The 22,073-nt window shown below is 34.2% G+C and overlaps 1 protein-coding gene across 2 annotated transcripts in view; it reads left to right on the forward strand.

Annotated features, from left to right (window-relative positions):
• The window catches only part of Epm2a (EPM2A glucan phosphatase, laforin), an 83,265-nt gene that overhangs the window by 19,541 nt on the left and 41,651 nt on the right, over positions 1 to 22,073 (forward strand). For both annotated transcript variants that reach the window (XM_076859666.1, XM_076859668.1), the window contains exon 2: positions 15,624 to 15,798. In XM_076859666.1, the coding sequence (XP_076715781.1) occupies positions 15,624 to 15,798 (175 nt within the window). The remainder of the gene's footprint in view (positions 1 to 15,623; positions 15,799 to 22,073) is intronic.

Consider the following 22,073-nt stretch of genomic DNA (forward strand, 5'->3'; position numbering starts at 1 on the left):
ATGTATGTTCATCAAGGATATTGGTTTGTGATTTTGTTTTCCTGTAGTATCCATGTCTAGCTTTCATATCCAGGTAATGCTCGCCTCCTACAATGAATTTGGAAGTATTCTCTCAACTTCAGCATTTTGTGAGGGTTTCAGAAGTACTGTTATTCCTCTTTAAATGTTTGGTGGATTCCATGAGTGAAGTCTTCAAGTCCGGGGTTTTTTGGGGAGAGGTTTTATTTTTATTACTTTATTTTTTGTGATAGTGGGGAATGAACCCAGGGCCTTGTACATGCTGGTTAAGGAGCTGTGCTATCACTACCCCCTCAGCGCTGGTGGGAGATGTGTTACTGCTGATTCAGTTCCTTCTTCATTGTTCTGATCAGAGCATCTGTTGAGTTGTGAGTCAGCGACGGTGGGTTGTTTGTGTATGGAAGTTCACTCATTCATAATTCTTTGTATTTCTGTGGTATCTGATATAATTTCTCTTCTTTTATTTCTGATTTTATTTATTTGAGTCATCTCACATTTTTCTTATGTCCAGCTAAGTGTTTGCCAATTTTGTTTATTTTTCAAAAAAAACAACTTAGTTTTTCAATTAATTTTCTAGTCTCTATTTCATTGATTTCTGCTCTAATTTTTGTTGGCCTTCTCCTAACTTTGGGCTTTTTAACTTTTTCTAGTTCCTTGAAATGTTATATTACATTTGTTACTTGAGATATTACTTCCTTTTGATATAGGCATTAATTGAAATAAATTTTCCTCATAGAACTGTTTTTTACTGCATTCCTGAAGTTTTGGTATAGTGCTATTTCCATTTTTGTTTGTCTCAGGTAGTTTAAATATTTTTCTTTTAATTTCTTTCGACTCATTTGCTTTTTGATTTATTTGTGTTGCTTAATTTTCATATACCTGTGAATCTCCCAAGATTTCTCCTGTTATTGAGTTCTAGTTTTATGTTATTATGATCAGAAAATATACTTTATATGATTTCAGTCTTCTGAAATTTGTTAAGACTGGTCTTATGACTCTATCCTGGGAACTGTTCTGTGTGTATTTGAAAAGAATGTGATTTTACTGCCACTGTATGGAATAGTCTGCATATGTCTGTTATGTCCACTTAGTTTAAAGTTAATTCAAATCCAATGTTTTCATATTGATTTTCTGTCTGTATACAATCTGCCCATTGTTTTAAATGGGGATATTCAAATCCCCTACTATTACTAAGTTGCAGGCTGTCTTTTCAGATCACTTAATAACTGCTTTATATTTTTATATGCTCCAGTGTTGGGTGCATATATATTTATAATTATGATATCCTCTTGATGACTTGTCTTCTTTATCATTATAAAGGACATTGTTCGTTTCTGCAAACTTTGACTTACGTCTTTTTTGTCTAATGTAAAGATAGCCACCCTGCTCTCTTGGTTTTCATTTATGTAGCATACTTTTTTCTATTCCTTCACTTTCACTCTATAAGTGTCCCTACAGATAAAGTGAGGCTCTTGTAGGCAGCGTGGAGTTGTATCTAAGTTTTAAAATTCATTCATTTAATTCATGTTTTTGATAGGAGAATTTAGTCTATTTTTATTCGAGATAATTATTGATAGGTAAGAACTTGCTAATGCAATTTTACATTTTTTTTTTCTGGTTGTTTTGTAAGTCTTTTGTTTCTTTTTTCTTCTTTTGTTATCTTCTAATCATTTTCTGTGGTGGTATTCTCTGAATCCTTTCTTTTTGTTTTGTGCAGCTACTATATTACTGTTTTAGTAAGTCTTTATGCTGCTATGGCCAAAAGACCTGGCAAGAACAATTTTAGAGGAGGAAAAGTTTATTTGGCGTTCACAGCTTCAGAGGTCTCATTCTGTAGAATCCTTCTTCATTGCTCTGGGCCCGAGGTGAGGCAGAACACCATGGCCGAAGAGTGTGATAAAAGGAAAGCAGCTCAGAAAATGGTACCTGGAAGCAGAGAGAGACTTCTCTCACTAGGGACAAAATATATACCTCAAATGCACACTCTCAGTGATCTACCTCCCTCTAGCCACACCCCACCTGCCTCCAGTTACCACTCAGTTAATCCTTACCAGAGGATTAATGCACTGATTAGGTTAAGTCTCTCATAACCCTATCATTTCACCTCTAAACTGTCTTACATTGTCTCACACATGTGTTTTTGCTAGTTAACTCCTATCTAAACCATAGTGTTTGGCTCCAGGACCCCAAAAGCTCATGCTTAGCTCACAATTCGAATTATATTTAGTCCATTTCCAAGAGTCCCAATAGTTTTGACAATTTCAGCATTTTAAAAGTCCAAGTCTAAAATCTCTGAGACTCAAGGCAAACCTTCAGCATGAGCCCCTGTAAAAATAAAAAACAAGTTACATACATCCAACATATGAAGGCACAAAGTAAATCTTTCCATTTGCATGGAAGAAATAGGGGCATAGAAAGAAGGGATGGGACCAAAGCAAGACGGAAATCCAGCTGGGAAAACAAATCCTGGAGTTCTGTGTCCTGCATCTGAAGCACATGGCATCATGATGTTTTCTCCAAAGGGCTTGTGTAGCTCTGCCCCTATGGCTTTGCTGGTTGCAGCCTACGTGGCCTCTCTGTTGGTTTGCTTCTGCCCAATTTCTTAGACTTCCCCAGCAGATGTTCCACATTACTGGCATCTTTTAATCTTGGAACTCTTCACTGCTGCTTTGCCTTCCTTCCCACATCTCCACACATTGCCTACTCAGAGATGGCCTGCAGGAACTCAAACCTTGCTGCACTTTGCCTGGCCTCCCAGGCCTTCCTTTGAAATCTTGGTGGAAACCTCTGTGACTCCCTAATTCTAGCATCCTGCATTCCTGCAGAATCAACACCACATGGTTGCCACGAGGGTCTGTTTGAGCAGTTGCCAAGCCACCAAGGACCACAGTTGCAGCAGTCTCTGAGTACCTGAGTGGCTGAGCATGGTGAAACACCTTTCTAGGACCCTCTCTGCAAGCAGGGTGCCCCACTGGTCACTTCTCAAAGGAATTTTTACTTTTATATCTTTGAGCCTGAAATGGGTGTGGTCTTGCCAATACTGAAATAAATACCTTTAAGCCATCTTTTCTATTATTTCTGGGCAAAATACTTAGGAGCATCCCTTTAGTGGCTGTAATCTCCTTAGTCCCAGTTTTACTTGCAGTTTTTTTTGCCAAACTGAAAATTTTCGAATCTTCCTGCTCCAGATTATCACAATAAACTTGACTAAAAACTCTATCAATATCCATGCCACTATCTGAATATTATGCTGCCTAGAAATTTCTTCTGTCAGATTATTTGGTCTGTCGCCTTTAAATTTAGCCTCACAGAAAGTCTTAGAACAAAATGCAGACAACTTCTTGGCCAGAACATAACATGAATGGCTTCTAGTCCAATTTCCAATAGAGTCCTTCTTTTCCTCTGAAACCTCATAAGCACAGTCTTTATTGTCCACAGTCTTATTAGCAATTCTGGTCTCCTGAGCTCCTATAAGAATCACCCATGAAGCTTTTCCAGCTTTTCAAAATTCCTCTCACAAATTACAAAAAGCTGCCAAAGCTTCTGAATCACACGGTCAGTTTAGTCACCATGATGGCCACACTCTTGGTATCAATTTCTGTTTTACTCATATTTTTCACTGCTGCGAACAAAAGAACTAAGCAAGAATAAATTTAGAGGAGGTTTATTTGGTGTTTATGTTTTCAGAAGTCTCAGTCCACAGCCAGCCAGCCCCCTTGCTCTGGGTCCTAGGTGAGGTGGAACATCATGGCAGAAGAGTGTAGTAGAGGAAAGCATCTTATAAAATGGCACCTGGAAGCAGAGAGAGAGACTTCTCCTCTCACCAGGGACAAGATACATACCTCAAATGCACACTCTCGGTGATCTACCTACTCTAGCCACACCTTACCTGCTCCAGTTACCACTCAGTTAATCCTTATCAGGGGATTAATGTACTGGTTAGGTTAAGTCTCATAACCCTATCATTTCACCTCTAAACTTTCTTACATGGTCTGACACATGAACCTTTGGGGGTTACCTCATAGCTAAACCAAACACTTACCATGGGGCTCATAAAAACATACTTACACCAGGCTATTCTAAGCTGAAAACAACTTTAATTATGTAGAAAAACTCTACACTTTTACTCCTTCCTCACAATTTATCATTTTAGTATCAAAATTTGCATATCTTTGTAAGTTGTAGACCTTAACAATTTATTGAAGCTATAGTTGTTATAATAATTTCCTTTTTTAACTCTTATGCTTGAGACAAAAATGGTTAATATACAACCCTTCGAGTATTAGACTATTACTTATGTGATAGAACATTATACCTTCATAAGTTTTATCTTATTAACTTGCAATATTTTGCATTAGGTTCAGAAATTCTGATTAGAAATGATTAAGGTAGGCCTAGTGGTGTTGAACTCCTTTACCTTTTGTTTGTTAAAGTCTTATTTCCCCTTCATTTATGAAGGACAATTTTAATTAGTAAAGTATTTCTGGTTGGCAACTTTTTGTTTCCCCCTGCACTTTGGATATATCAGCCTACACTCTTGTAGCTGGCAAAGTTTCTGATGATAAATCTGCTGACAGCCATGTTGTCATTCAGTTATATATGATATGTTACTTATCTCTTGCTGCTTTCAGAATTATTATTTTTTGCCTTTGATTTTTGATAGTTTCATTACAATCTGCCTTGATGAATGTCTCTTTGGGTTGCATTTTATTGAAGTATTTTGTTTCCTGTACCTGGAGGTTGATAATTATCCCTAAGATTTGGGAAATTTTCAGCCATTATTTTCTTAAATGTGTTTCCTATGCTCATTTCACCCGCTTGTTTTCCTATTATGTGTGGGCTGTGGCTGTAGCTCAGTGGTAGAGCACTTTCCCAGCATGTGTGAGACCATGGGTTCAATTCCTGGTACTTAAAAACAAGACAAAAAAGTGCAAAAATGAGAACAAATCCTTCTAATATGTGAATGTTAGTTCTCCTGATGATGTCCCATAATTCCTATAGGACTTTCTTTCTTCTCTAATTGAAAAATTTCTATCTTCATGATCACTGGTAAGCTGTTGAAGCTTCCTGTTGAATTCATTTTAATTATTATGCTTTTTCTCCAAAACTTATATAATTTTAAATTTCTGTTTCTTGACTGAACTTCTCATTTTGTTCTTGAAATTTTTCCCAAATTTTATTTAATTTTGTACTTGAATTTTTCTATAGTTCCCTGAACTTCTTTCAGAAAATTATTCTGAATCCTGTGCCAGTCATGTAATAGGTCTCCATTTCTTTAGTTTCAATTACTGAGATTTTATTAGTTTCTTTGGTTGAGTCATAACTTGTTTTTTTTAAATCTTCCTAGGTAGTCCTTGATTTCTAATTTTTATTAACCAAATTTGTTTCTTGCAGTAGCATGAACTATTGTCTACTTACATTTTGCATTGAGATTAATTCATCAAAATGGTTCAGTAAACCAAAAAAGATTTTAAAAAAACTTTAAATAATGTTTTATGAAATTCTTATTATGATTTTCTTACTAGACATCATTGTTTTATTTCTTAACACTCTATTCAAATCTTTGTGTGCAGATTTTGAAAGCTAGTAAATGGTTCTATAATTGAATTGGGTATGTTTTAACTATGATCTTCCTCCTCAGAGTGTATATAAAGATGGATTAAATCTCTAATCCTACAGATTAGGAATGATGGAAACTTTCTCTGGATACCTGTGTAGCTGGAAAGAATTACATCTTCATGGTAATCTTGACTTTAGTTTCCTGATTTTTGCTCAACTTGGCAGATGTGTGTTTTTGTGGCACTGCCTATGTTGCTTTGTTCAACATCAAGTCAAGAAGTTTCATTTCAAGTGACATTTTCATTAGTGGACAACATTAGTTAGCTTTTTGTCTCTGTGAACAAAATACCTGATAAGAACAGCTAAGAGGAGGAAATATTTATTTTGACTCACAGTTTCAGAGGTCAGTACATGACCAGCTAACTCCATTGCTTTGGGCCCATGGTGAGGCAGAACATCATGGCAGAAGATTGTGGTACAGAGTGCTGCTCCTTTCATGGTGGCCAGGAAGCAGAGAGAGAGGGAAAGGGATCACCGGGAAATTGCATCCTTCTAGGACATATCCTCAGTGACACTTCCTCCCGTGCCTCACCTGCCTACAGTTACCACCCAGTCATTCAAATTAGGTGACTGACTAGTTTCTAGCTCTCATAATCCAATCATTTCACCTCTGAACATTTCTGCATTGGCAAAGGAGCTTTGGGGAGATACTTCATTTCCAAACAATTACATGGACTATATACTCTCCTTTTACACTAGAATTCTGTGTGTAAATGTAGTAGGTTATATTAAAAGTTGGAGAAGAGAGGAGCGGAATATTATAAAAGTGCAACTTCTAATTAAATACTAAAATACTTGTCCTTAACTGTGCTATTACATAGTTTGCTAGCTGGATCCTCTCCTCTTTCATTTCTTTCTGCATCTCACCTTTTCTTCTCCTCTCTAATCTCTACATCCCTTTCATTGTCATCTACTTGTTTAATTGTACCTCAGTTTTTTATTCCATTATACAAGATGATTAGACTGAATCCAACTCTAAAACCACACTCAGCTGTTTTTTGCTTTTGCATTTACAGTTTATCAGATTTTTAAGCTGGAACAGGGTCCACTTTTTCAGAGAGACAGTTGCTAAATATAATCTTTGTGTGTGTGTGTGTGTGTGTGTGTGTGTGTGTGTGTGTGACTTTGTTTTGTGTTTTGTTTTGCCATTAGAGCAGAATATCAAAATGCCCAAGAGTTTGTAATGCTGCCTCAGGTTCCTGCAACTTTATGCATTAACAGTTTCTGAGGTAGTAACAGATGGGGCAGCACTAGAGAGATCAGATTTGAGTGAATTGGTAGCTAAAATTAGAGATTAATGTGTTAGGTTTAGGACCTATATTCATATGCTAGAAATAAAAACTATAAAGTAATTAAACTCTGAAGAGGATATATTCAAATAAAATAACATGAATTATAATTAGACATTTTATTTTGCTTAAGGAAAGTATACTTATCCAATAGATATTACTTATTCAATATAATTACAAAATTTATGGCTATAAAAATAAACTTATTTTAACCTGAATCTTCAAATTCAAAGAACTATTTAATGCGTTCTGAGTTTTTAAAAATTCTGAATTTCTTTTTTTTTGTGGATTTAATTGGAGTGCTAGAAAACATGCTTCTTACTTCTTCATATATTCTATTTTTGTTTTAACTCAACTAATTCGTCTTGATTAACAGATAACACCATGGTCAAAGCTGCCCTGGAGGAAATGGTTACTTTTGCTTAACTAATTATTTTCTGCCTTTTAACCAATAATGCAAATTGGCTTATTTCAACTTAGTAAGATTCTTGTATGTTCATTTTTATTTTAAATGAATGCTAATAAATAACTGACAATGATTAGGTGCAATTTGGATTGAAAATTCTCTCCCCTCCCTCTCTGCTAAAAATTTATTTAAATACTGTCACAATAAATACAAGTGACTTTTTTTTTTTTTTAATAAACAGAGTACTACATATTGTCCTTTTAGACCAGTGCTCTGGGACAGAAACCTAAACATCTGCTAGTCTGTATGAGAAAAAAAAAGCGCCAAGATTTATTTACTTATTTATTTTTGTGGTGCTGGGAATTGAACCCAGAACCTTGTGCATATAAGGCAAGCACTCTATCAACTGAGTTATGTGTCCAGCCCAAGCCAAGATTTATTTTTTAATTAAACTTTTTATTCTGATGAACTGAGGGTTCACATGCAGCTGGAAGAAATGATATGAATGCTGTGTCCCTTTACCCGATTTCCTCCAATGATGACATCTTGTAGAGCTGTAGTATGTTATTACAGCCAGATATGTCTATTGATCCAATCAAGAGAATATTTTCACCACCACATGGATTCCTTATTTTATCCTTCTACAGGGAGACCCTCTTTCCTCCTTCCAACCCCTTAATGCTGTGCAACCTCTAATTAGTTCATCTCTATCAATTTTCATTTCAAGAATATTATATAAATTGAATAATACAGTTTGTAACATTTTGGAAATGGCATTTTTGGTTGCATTTATTAATAGTTTATTTCTTTTTAGGGTCTAATAATACTTCATGATATAGATGTACCACAGTGTGTTCATCTACTCACCAGTTGAAAGCTGTCAGGGTTGTTTCTGTATTTTGGCTGACATGCATAATTCTTTTATAAACATTCATGAACAGTTTGTATGTGTGTGTGCATGAATATGTTTCATTTATCTGGGAAAAATGCCAAGAATACAACTGAGCTGTATGATACTTACAAGTTTAGTTATTTTTTTCAAGAAACTACCAGACATTTTTCCAGGATGACTTGGCCATTTTACATTCTCTTCAGCAAAGTATGAGTGATCCAGTTTGTTTGTATCCTCACATCCAGCATTTGGTATTGTCTATTTTTATTTCAGCCATTCTCATAGGTGTGTGGTAATATCTCATTGCAGTTTTAGCTCACATATCCCTACAGGCTTGTGATATCGAACATCTTTTCATCTGCTTGTATTTTCCCCATATTCTGAGTTGTTTGTTTTATTACTGCTGTTGTTTTGAGAATTCTTTATGTACTTAAGATACTATACATTTGTTAGATATGTGGTTTGCAAATATTTCATCCTAGTCTATAGCTTGTCTTTCTTCCCTGAACAAGGTTTAATGCAAAGTCAAAGTTTTCAGTTGTGACAAAAGTCAATTAATAAACTTCACTTTCATGGATTGTATTTTAGTGTCAATTCTAACTAGCTTTAAATACTGAAGATGTTCTTCTATTTTTTTATACAAGTTTTATCTTACATTTAAGTTCATATTCTATTTTTGAGTTAATTTTTGCATAAGGTGTTTTTAATAAAAATAACGACACATGCAAATTTGACAAATTAGGTGAAATGTAGCAATTCAATGAAAACAACAAAAATTAACACAATTTGTCTAATAAGAAATTCATAATTTGAATATCCTTATAATTGTTAAAGATATTTAGTACATAATATTAAAACTCCTCCAGGAAGAAATCTCTAGCTCTGCGGGGTCTGTTTTCATTATATTTCTTGTAGCTTTTGCCTACTCTCTCCTTTCATTGTCACTCTTGTTAGAAATTTTTAAATTTCATTGATTGTTCTAATGAATCAACAGTCTATTTCCAATTCCATTATTTCCATTTTTATCTTTATTATTTCCTCCTTCCTGTTTGATTTGGGTTTATTTTGCTCTTCTTTTTTTAATTTCTGAGGTGGAAGCTCCTAACTAAGCTAGATTATCAATTTGAAACTTTTCTTCTTTTCTACTAAATTCATTTATTGGTATAAAATTTCCTGTCAACATTGGTGTTGACAAACTTGGAAATGTTGTGTTTTAATTCTCACTCTTTTTTTGGGGGGGTATTAAAGATTGAACTCAGGGCACTTGACCACTGAACCGCACCCCCAGTCCTATTTTGTATTTTATTCAGAGAGAGGGTCTCACTGAGTTGCTTAGTGCCTTGCTTTTGCTGAGGCTGGCTTTGAACTTGCGATCCTCCTGCCTCAGTCTCCTGAGACGCTGGGATTACAGGCCCTCACCACTGCGCCTGACTAATTCTAACTCATTTTGATGTATTTTTATTGCCTTTGAAACCTTCTCTTTGACCTGTAGATTATTTAGAAGTATGTTGTTCTCGTATTTGAATATTTCCCTATTATCTCTTTATCATTTATTTCTAGTTTCATTCTACTGAGGTCAGAAAACACATTCTGTATAATTTAATTATTCTAAATGTTGAGGTTCTCTTTTGGTCCGGACATGTTCCATGTACACTTGAACATGTGCATTCTGCTATTGTTGGCGGTGAATGTTCTGTAAATGTTAATTAGATACTGTTGGTTGATGGTGGTGTTGATTTCTTTTATACCACAGTTGATTTTCTATTTGTTCTATCAGTTGTTTGGAGTGAGGCTTTTGAGGTCTCAAATCATAATTCTGGATTTGTCTTTCTCTTTTCAGTTCTCAGTTATTTGCTTTACATATATTGGGACTATTATTTAATCTATATACATTTAAAATAGCTTTATCTTTTTGGTAAATTGATACTTTTAAGTCATATAATTTTCCTATTAATTTTCTTTGCTTTGAATTCTGTTTTACATGATATTAATTTAATCATTTATGTTTCCTTTTGATTAATGTTTGTATGATATGTTTGTATGAAATGTTTCCTTTTCACCTGCCTATATAAAGTGAGTTTCTTCCAAACAGCATATAGTTGGTTCATGTTTTCAAATTCCACTGTGCCAATCTCAAATTTTAATTGATATATTTAGTCTATTTATATTTAATGTAATTATTGAGACTTATGTTTGCCATTTTATTTTTTTGTTTCTGGTTGTTTTCTGTTTCCTTTTTTTTTTTTGCCTTCATATATGGCATGTATGGTTCATACTTGAACAGTTAATTAGAATTTCATTTTTATTACTTATATTAACATTACATCAAATTTGACTGGTGTCATCCTTTTGCTAGTTTGTGTGAATTGTAGAAAAATTACTTCCTTTTTTATCCCTTTGTTCTTCCCCTCTTACATTGTCATTGCCTTACATATTTCCTCTGTATGTTTTTTCCCTAGTGGTCAAAGATTTCTTTTACATGTATTCAATAAGCCATAGATCACCTGGCAAAAATTCTCTTAGTTTTTTTTCATTGAACATGTTATTATTGTTTTCTTCCGGAAGGACATACCCACTGGCTATAATACAATTCTTGGTTTATAGTTCTTTTCTTTTATTATTTAAAAAATATGATACTTCCTTTGGCTTGAATGGCTTCTGATGAAAAATCTGCTAACATTGAAATTGTTTTTCTCTTAAATTACTCTATTTCAGGATTTTTTTGTTTTTCACTTTTAGAAATTTGATTATGATATGTGTTTGTATGTATTTCTTTGGATTTATCCTGTTTAGATTTTTGGTCAGCATTTTTAGGTTTATTCTTCTTGCCAAATTTGAAAAGTTTTAAGGGGTTATTTCCTCAAGTATTTTTCGCCCTATCATCTATTCTGCTCCTTCTAGGACTCCAATTGCATACATGTTAAGTCTTTCATTAAAGAATCACAGTGCCCTCAGGCTCCTTTCTTTTCTTTTTTAGTCTATTTTCTCTTTGATTTTTTTTCTGGTTTTGATTGGGTAGCTTGTATGATTCTATCTTGAAATTTGCTGATTCTTACTTGTGTCCCCTTCCAGTTTGCTCTTGAGTGCATCCATTAATTTTTTAAAAATTTTTAATTATTATACTTTTTGCTTCTGTCTCCATTTGGTTCTTCTCGCCACTTTTATTTTTTTGCTGAGGCTTTCTGGGTTTTCATTTATTTGAAATGCATCATAATGGATGGGTTGTTGAGGCTTTCAAAAATCTTTTCCAGATAGTTTTAACATCTCTGTCATCTTGGTATGGACATCTTCTAAGCATCTTTTATTCATTCAGTTTGAGATCTTCATCATTCGTGACTTTCAATTGAAACCTGGACATTTTGTGTATAAAGTGACTCTGAATCTTATGTAAACCTTGAGTTTTTGACTTGGTTCTTCTGACACTGTTCATCTGAAATCCAAGGGTGCTATTTCTGTGCCGAGATTCCTCACCCAGTGTCTACCAATAATCAAAGGAATTGGACTTCTCATTACTACTGAATAGGGTGGAAATTCTAAGTTTCCAATAAGCTCTCACTAATACCTCCCTGGTTGAGAGATGGAGAAATGTTTGTTACTGCTTCTTACCTGGCCTCCATTGTTAGTGGGAGGGTGGTGAATGTCCTGACTCTCCACTAGGTTCCTCTGATGTCTCTTCAGTGGGAAGGGGAGGTGCTCCTTGATGTTGCTAAGTGAAGGTGGTAGTTCACCTCCCGACCTGCTCTCCACTGATGCTAAGGAGAGTTTTGGAAATCTTGGTTCCCTACTTGGTCTTCTTTGTCATTGCCCAAGTGAAAGAGTTAGACTGGTGAGCGTGAAAGTCTAGGCTCCACACATGGCTTTTGCTGGTGTGGGTGGGTGTTAAGGCCACATTTTACTGATGGTATCTGACTGGTGCAGAAAGTTATTGAAAATATTTTAATTTTGTTGGGCTTCTCCTTTACTTTTCCTTTGGCTGGAGAGAATAAAGTTCCCTTTACATTTTCTTTTGTTTGTCTCTATAAATGTTATCAGGTTGCTGGCTTTTCAGATCCAATTCTGGGTACATAAGGCAACAGAAAACACTTTAGTGAACTTACTATTATCTTGTTCCTTAGGTTACAAGGTCCTTAGGTGATTTGACTTCTCTTTGTTTTTCAAAGTTCTCTTATTTTTTATGTATTGTCTACTGTTTTTAGCAGTTCTGGAAGGAATAGAGAAAATTGTATTTACTCTATAGTGATGAGTACAGAAATCCCCTAAACAAGATTTATTTTATTATTCATCTTTGATATTTCTTTAGACTTGGGAAAAAGAAGACAATGATTCATCCTCTAAAAGACACTTTACAAAATAGTTTCTGTATTCTAGGTTACTATATATGAAAGACATCTGTTGAACATTGCATAAAATATGTATGTGTAAAAGTTAGTATTCAAAAACTAGTTCTTTTTTTTTAGTTTTATTGATCTTATTTTTTTTAAATACATGACAGCAGATGCATTACAATTCTTATTACACATATAGAGTACAATCAGTTTTTCATATCTTTGTATACAGAGTATGTTCCCACCAGTTCAACTCAAAAACTAGTTCTAGCAATCAAGAAGTCTTTGGAAAACAATGATACACAAAATATTTCTCTTGAACATTTTAATTTACGTATATTTGAGTTCCTTTTTTTGTGTGTGGTGCTGGGGATTGAACCCATGGCCTTGTGCATGTGAGGCAAGCACTCCACTAACTGAGCTATGTTCCCAACCCATGAACTCCTTAATAATTATATTTATTTAAGAGATATCATTTAAATTGTCCTTAGTTTATTTTATTGATCAGAAGGGAACATAGATATTCTTTCATTAAAATAATAAAATATTAAGATATTCTTTTAATTACCAACTCTTTTTAACAAATCCAATTAATTTAGAATAGTTTTGAGTAAAATAGTCCCCCTCTGTCAAGTTCTATTTCCCAGATGTAACCATTATTAATGCCAGATATGCATCAATCTGGTTTTTAGTCTATGTTTACATTTTCAGTCATGCTCTACCTTTCATTTACTCCTACTTTTCCTCTCCAACTTCAACTTTTGTAAGGTTATCCTTATCTGTCCAACTCCTAAATGTAGAAATGCTTTTGGACCTTGTTTTGTGTTCTTTTCAGTCTTTTCCTTTATGACTCATCTATATCCTTAACTCAATTCCCATTTATACTCAGATGGCTCATAACTTTATTTTTTAGCTCAGATATGGTCTGAGTGTCAAGCTAGTAATTCCATCTCTATTTAACATCTCCTCTTGGACATGTCACAACTCAACATTCTAAAACCAGTTTCTTCCAGAATTTGTGTCTCGGCATATGGTACTACCTACTGTCTATTGATTTATATTCATTACAAGTTCAGGACTTGTTATTGATTCCCTTTCTTCTCCACTTTCCCATGTCTCATTATTCATCAAGTCCTATGGCCTTTCCTGTGTGAATCTACCTAATTCTTTCTATTTCTACTAACAAGCTTTCATTATCCCCTCCTGGGACTAATGTAGTAGTTTCCTAAATGCTCTCTTTACTTCTGTCTCATTGTTCTTGAGCCAGTTTTTAAATTGTGTAACCAGAAAGTTCTTTTAAAAATAAAAATCTGGTCACACATATGCTTGATAAAATTTTCAGAATTTTAAAATAATTCTTACTGTACATTCCTAAATCCTTACCATGACCTACCTTAGTATCTGTCTTACTAAATGTATGGAAGAATGAAAGCATTTACGTGGAGTATTTGCTATTAAAATAGTATTGGTATAAACATGTATCCCCTGTGTATTTTTAGTCTTGCTACTAATTGTTTTGGATATACTTGTAGAAGTGGGGTCACTAGTGTGGTTTGACTATCATCTATTAAATATCAGGGTTAATGGAGAAGTGTTGTAGTGCCTTGTAGCTATTTAAGAGAACAAAAAAACATTAAAAGAAAAAAGAGGATTCAGATCTAGGAAGATCAGTAATGATTTATTATGGGAGTCATCTTATGACTTCTAGCTGATGAAAAAGAGTTATATTTCAGAGAATTGCCCAGTCACTTAAAGGACTTTTCTTAGATTTTGTGTTCCAGAAAGTTGAGGTTAAGTATTTTGTAAGATGGAACAAAGTAGCAAATCAATTAAATTTTTATATTCATAGAAAATGTGATTTTGTTCCTATAAACCACTCAGACATTTATTCTGTTTATAAGTTCTTATTATAATCTATGGCAGTAATGAAGAAAGGAATGATTGGAAATGGGATGGTCACATAAGATTTAACAAACAATGTATAAATTTTGGAATTTTCATAGTAATTAGGGCTATCTAGATAATTTGGGATGCTATAACAAAGAACCACAAATAATAAAAACAACAGAAATTTATTTCTCATAATTCTGGATGTGGAAAGTCTAAGATCAAGGCACCAACAAGTTCAGTGTCTGTTGAGGAGTCACTGTTGGGTCCACAGATGGTACCTACTTCCTGTGTTCTCATATGGTAGAAGGAGTGAGGAATCTTTCTGGGCCTCTTTATGATGGCACTAACAATTCATGAGGACTCTGTCCTCACGACCTAATCTTCTCCTAAAGGCCCCAGATCCTAATATTTTCACCTTAGAGGTTCTGATTTCAACATGGATTTGGGAGGAATTCAAACCTTTAGACAACGGCATCTAGTGTAGTTGGCATGGGACAGCATTGTGAAGTAGGCAAATGATGTTGTCAGAGACATGTTCTTCTGCCTCTATCTCCTATGGTTCATGGCCTTAGAAGGAATATGGTGCATCTGTGTGTATGATATGGGTAGAAAATACATGAAGGTATGAATTGCCTTCACGGGGAGTACTAGGGGAATCAGGTTGCTACTCACTCTTCTACTGGTAGTTCCATGACTTTGGGCAAGCTTGTTAATTTTACCTGCAAATTAGATTGGATGTGCTCATTTAAAAATTATTTTAAATGTATTTATTTATATTTATCCATTTATTATTTGAACTTTATTATGATTTTAGTCATAAATTTGTTTACCATGAATACAAAATTATATAACATGGGAGCAAAAATGGCTTCAGAAACCCTTTTTAGCAGGTTACCAGGCTGCAAAATAATTGACAGTTGGACTTTTAGGGCATTGAAAGGTACTATGAAGTTCTGAAAGAGTTAATATGTATTATTTGTTTAAACTTATGTACTCAAAGGAAACTTAAAATCCTGTGATTTTCATAAGTAACTCTTTACAAATTCCAGTTGCTCTTTTAGTCCACTCTATTTGCAGCTTTATGTTTATTTTCACCTTTCTATTAATCTTGTATCAGCCACTTGGAGGTTGTTTAAGCAAAACACTGATTTAATTGCTCCATTTGTCATTTGTTCTTATTCTAGGCAATGGGCCTCACCATGACCGTTGCTGTACTTACAATGAAAACAACTTGGTGGATGGCGTTTATTGTCTCCCCATAGGACACTGGATTGAGGCCACTGGACACACCAATGAGATGAAGCACACCACAGACTTCTATTTTAATATTGCAGGCCACCAAGCTATGCATTATTCAAGGTAAAAATACTGCCATGTTTGTAAGCATGAAAGTAGGGCAAGAGGTGGCACTAGGACTATGGGAATATTTGCTGTCCTGAAACTGCAGTGTCTTTGGAGGGGTCTATAGGCCTGCGGTGCCTTTAGGAGTTACAGTGAATCAGTGTGTGAGCTCTTTTTATTCTAGATGTAAATGAGTTTTTATACTATTATTTTACTAGATATATATGCTGGTATCATATTTGGACAGGACAGTAGTTAGCCAATTACTGCCCTGAGATAGTGAGGAAAAAAAGGAAAATGACACTAAAATAGCCCAGATCAGTCTTATATCCTTTATGCCATTGACCAACAGTGAAATACAAATTGCTGTCTCATAAAAGTGTATTCAAGTGAGTGTTTGTGGTAAGCAAAACATAAAAACTAGATTGGATGTGATTATTTGCTTTATTATTTATTAATATTTTATGTATTGTTCATAATAATGGCAATATATACCATAGTAAAAATTCAAACATGCGAAATGAAAAGTAAGGCTCATTGCACTTTCCTCTCTCCCTACTCATCAGAAGTGATTATTTTTAACCTCTTTATGATTGTTCTGGTGTCTTAAATAAGATGCATATACTTTATTTTGATATATTAATTTAAAATAGCTACTGATTTCCCTTTATTACATGTGAGAAGTTTCTGTCTCTTATACTTCCCCTCCCTTCTCACTCTAATTTCTATAGACATAATAAAATAATTCCATTGTTACATACCTTCATAAAACTTCTATTTTGTGACCCATCAATTTTTGACTGTGCCTTGTGATTTTCTACTTTTTAATTGCAGAGATTTTTTTTTCATCCTAGATTGTTTTTATCTCTACTTTCAGCTAACTCCTGCTTTCTATGTTTTTAAAATTAATAGACTGTACATTTAATTTAGCAATTAGAGATGTCTTTTATACTTTGATGATTTGAAAAATAAAAACAATATCCAAAATTTAAAACATTATGTAAGTTTATTTATAATAGAATATGCAATGTCTATACCATCAGCAAGGAAATGAATTCTCATTTTTAAAAAATATTTTGCTTTGAATGAGAGATATAATCAATACAGAGCATAAGAGGTAGAGAGAGAAAATGCAGCTTCACCATAGTGTCAAGGAGTTCCTATTCTTCTTGAACACAACTTTCCTACAAATTCATGTTTGATGCTAATCTTGCATAGTATGAGGAAGAGAGGAGTTAAAGGTGACTGTGGTTTTATGGCCTAAGGAACAGAACTAATGGTGTTGCTGCCTACTGAGGTGTGGAAAACTTTATGATAGAGATTTGGAATAGACACTGGTATAAAAATTCTATTTTAGTCATATATTTTAGTCTGTTAGATGACAGAAAGAAAATCAGTTTGATATCAGGAATTTGAGGGAGAAGTTGGAAACGGAGATTAAAAAACACAAACTTTTCAATATATAGATAATATTAAAAGTCTACATGAGGCCAAAAGAGGGAAATATAGAAGAGGTAAAGAGAAGCAGTGAAAGTACTGAGCTCTGGGTCCACACAGTGTAGGAGTCAAGCAGAAGCAGGGGGTCCAAGAGAAGAATGAGGAGCACCGGTTAAGACACGCTGACATTAATGAGCATGTATGTACAGGATGCTTTTCATTTTTCCTGAACACATTTACTGAACCCTTTTATCTGGGAGAGTCATGTCTTGGACTCTAGAAACTTCTACTATATGATTATTTTTTGTCCTTTCATTGTCTTTGTTTTTTGTTATTACTGGTGTTTCTTAGATTGGTATTGGACCAGTTGGATTTATTCTTTATTCTTCAACTTTTATATTGAAGAATATTATTTTATTACTTTACATTTTGGGGGCCACCTTCATTTTTTCCCCCAAATGGAAAATACTAAATATTTTTCTTCATTTTGGTAATTATTTCTTAATTTTCATGGACTCTTACTTAGTGTCATTTCCTTTTAGAATGTTGGTATGTTCCTGTTTATGAATGGATATATTCATGCATCTTTCTTAGAATACTTACAAGAATTAAAGATCTCCTATTTTTCTTTCTTCCTCTGTCTCTTTCTCTCTCTCTCTTTAATTTTGAGACAGGGTCTCACTAAGTTGCGTAGGGCCTTGCTAACTGGCTGAGGCTCGGTTTGAATTTGCCATCCTCCTGCCTCAGCTTCCCAAGAGGCCCAGATGACAGGAATGTGCCACTGGTAAAAGATCTCTTCTCTTACTGGAGCAATCTTGTTTCCTCCTGAATCAGTTGTTCTTTATTTTGAACTTTTTCTTTTGTGTTTATAAGTAGCTGGTAATTCTTAGTTGTTCATATTTATTATATGAAAAGATAAGTGGATTATTACAGGTGGCTGCTGTGAGTTTCTCTACTATTATTGGTTTCTCTGCCTCTGAGAGTAGTGCCTGCAAGTGGTGGTGTCTGAGCAGGTCTTGTCTTCCATAACACCCAGCTCCAGACAGTCTGCCTGGGCACTCCCCCTTCCACCCTGAATGACAGGACAAAGAGGATCCATAGTAGAGTGTGCCCCTTCAAATAGATATTTCAACTTTTAAAGGAGATTTTTTTTTTCAGCTTCCATGGACAGTATGAAAGCTATGTGTGAGGTTAGAAAGAATCGTAGTTCATACTAGTTCAACTATGAAAGAAAGTTTGCGTTCCTTTACTTTCTTTAAAGCAACTTGGTTTTACATCTAAGTCTCTATCCTACTGACTTCTCAGATAATTCAACCTGTTTTATATAATAACATGTAAAATGTATTCACAATTTGTAACAAATTATGTGTAATATATAATATGTATGCTGTCAATCCTCCATATATGTAGTATCCACATCTATGGATTCAAACAACTGTGCATCAAAAATGTTTGGAAAAAATTGGGTTAGTACTGAATATTTACAGGCTTTTTTTTTGGCATTTTCCCCTAAATAATGTAACACCTGTTTTAATAGAGTAAGTAATCTAGAGGATTGCAGAGGATGTTATGTGCAAATACTGTACATAAGAGACTTGAGCATCTGCAGATTTTGATATCTAATGGAGGTCCTGGAATGGTTCATCCACAGATATGGAGGGATTGGAATATAAGTATTTATATCTAGAGTTTAATGTATATGTAATACATCTTATGCACACATGCCTATGTACATATGAATGGACAAGATATCAAACTTAACAGTTTTAGATCTCACAAATATTCTTTGTTCCTCTACTTAGCTCTGTAGTGAAACAACCAGGAACTTGGTAATTAAATAATGATTCTTTATAGTGGACCTGTGCCATGTGTTTACTTTTAAGGAGTCCCATTACATTTCAGTGTGTTTTGCAGTTCAATCTTGAAATCACATATATAGAAATCAATTGGGTGGAATGATTGATTTTTAAGGATAGAATTTTGGGTCCCGCCAAGTCTTGGGAATCTTAATTTTCAACATATCATAATTCTTATGTACACAAATGTTTGAGGGCACTGTAATTAGTCCAACAATGACAGTAATTTAAAATGGAAAAGGAATATTTGTATGTTTAAAAAATATTTTGTTTTTTAGTTGTAGTTAGACAAAGTACCTTTATTTTATTTTTATGTGGTGCTGAGGAATGAACCCAGCATCCTGCACATGCTAGGCAAGCGCTCTACCACTGAGCCACAACCCCAGCCCCCCATCAGTCATTTTATTCTAGCTCCCCTTAAATATTCCAGCCACAGTTCACCCTCAGTTGACACTGAACAAGATAAAAATGTGCATTCAGTTTAAAAGACAAGAACTGAGAAGACATTCGTGCATTTCACTATTAAATTGAAAACACCCAATTGCTAGCTCCCTGCCATGTTCATCTGTGTGAACTTATCTTAGCTACTGATATACACATGTTTGAGCATATGTAATAATAGTTACTAAAGCTCACCTAAGAATTTATAAATGCAAACTAGCACTTTTTTGTATACATTTAGGCAGGGAATTATGCCTAGAATTCTTTTATGGTTATATCTTTTATGATATTAATCATACCAGAATTGAATCATCCTTCAACATGCCAAGACTTTCAAGAATATAAATATCTAACACTTAAATTTTATATAATAGAGTATATGATAAATTCATTCACTCAGTAGGAATTGTGTGCATGATTCTCTGTGGCCTGTGTTGAGTGCTGGACAAAGAGAGAGAGACACTAATCTCTGCTCACAAGGGACCCATGCCCTCATGGAAGACAGGCATATACACTGTAATACAGTGAAATAATGGCTGTGATGGAATTTTATATGCAGTGTAATGAAAGACAGAAGTCATTAGTACAAGGAAATCTTTATGAGGAAGTCGAACTTGAATGTAAATGTGAATGATTTTTTTTTTTTTTTCTGGGAGAACATTTGGGAATGAGAAATCAAGGTCAGACTATCAAGTGTGAATGTACAGAGGTGTAAAAGAGCATCATTAGGGTGACCAAGCGATTTTGTCAAATAAGATACTTTTGAGAGTAAACAGAGGTATTTTCAGTACTTGGCCTGGACAACAGGTGTACCATTGGAATATTCCAAGCACACCAGGGCTGCCAGAAAATGTGTCATTTACAAGAGAACATTCCACCACCCCTCAATGTTCAGATTCAGGGATTTTGGCAATCAATGTACACTTCCATATTCAGGCTATGCATAGTACCAAACTAGACTTCTCTTATCAACAGAACTTTTGTCATACCAAAAAAATGAATTTGCATTAAAGACACAGATAACTAAGTTTAATGAAACATTAGTGGTAAAGGACTGCAATTTCTATTTTTTGAAAAGGTTTATTACCTATTGAACAACTTCAAGAGACATAAATTAGACTTAATGAACATTGCATTTTAGATTCTTCAAAAATGTTACAATTTAGAAAATGAATTGTAAAAGCTTGCTTATATTTCATATCCCCTGTAGCTGATAATGAAAAGATGTACAGTGATTTTTGAAATTCAAAATCACCTTAAACTCTGCAGAACAGTAGTTTTGCACATTTTAAAATACTGTTTTATCTGGCACATCTTCTGAAGTGAATGAAATTAATTGCTTTGGAGACAGAATAAGGAACTTGGGTTCTAGCCCCAGGTCTCTTATTTCCTCCTGGGTAACCTTGGGACAAACCTGTTAATAGTGCTGGAAATTTAGTCCCTAATTTGCAAAGCGAGCTAGTTGAGCTAGATGACTATTGAAGGCAGTTCTGGAAACGATTAAAGGTTAATGCTAATTTCGAAAGCTTAGGCTTATGTGACATTTGCCAACATGTTATATTGACCTAAAAATGACTACACTCTGTGTCAGGTTCTCTGGTTTCAGATCCAGGGACCAAATGCTAGTGCTGCTTCTATGTGCTGATTTCTTTCAGTTTTCTTGTCAGTCCAATTCTATGGGATATTATATTTAGAAATACATATATTTTGAAGTCAGTATACAATAATCTTTAATAAGATTGTATAAGCTTCTTATATAATGACTTTTTTAACATTCTATTTATGATTTTTACATTACATTTATAATCAAACTTGGATAAGAATTCCTTTTGGGGCTACATAGAAAGTAGCCACAAAATTCGAAACAGAACCTATTTACTAATTTTATATAATATAATTTTATATTTTCCTAATTCTATAGTTCAAAATTAGGATATTATTGATCAAAGGAGAAAGGAAATTTTTATTTTGTTTATTTTTATGTGGTGCTGAGGAGGGTCTCTCACATGTGAGGCGAGCGCTCTAGCACTAAGCCACAACCCCAGCCCCAAGTTTTTAAATTTAAAAAAAATTTTTAAACTTGTTCTAATTAGTTATACATGACAGTAGAATGAATTTTGACAGATTGTACACAAATGGAGCACAGCTTATTTCTCTGTGCAGTGTCATACCGGTAGTGTAGTCATACATGTATACAAGGGAGAAATGTAATTTTGATTGGTATTTGCATCTGATGGAATGATTTAAAATTCTTTTAAACCTTAAAACCAAGATTGTAATTGTCCATGCTAGCAGGGGAGGTAAATGGCACGCTCCTCTTTCTTGTTGAGTTTTTCTGATGAGACCACATTTATTTTTTATTGAATATTAACTGGTGTGTGAGAGTATCTTTTCCCTGCCTAAAGAATGCTGTCATATTTTATAAGGTCAATTTAGTTGGTAGTTTTTCTTTTCTTCTTATGCTTTAAAAATATATTTTATACATATATACTTATGCATATAAGTAAATATATTATGCATATAATTATTAGGGATGATTTATTTTCAACAATAAATCCA

Source organism: Callospermophilus lateralis, chromosome 6, assembly GCF_048772815.1.
Source record: "Callospermophilus lateralis isolate mCalLat2 chromosome 6, mCalLat2.hap1, whole genome shotgun sequence".
NCBI classification, from domain to species: Eukaryota; Metazoa; Chordata; class Mammalia; order Rodentia; family Sciuridae; genus Callospermophilus; species Callospermophilus lateralis.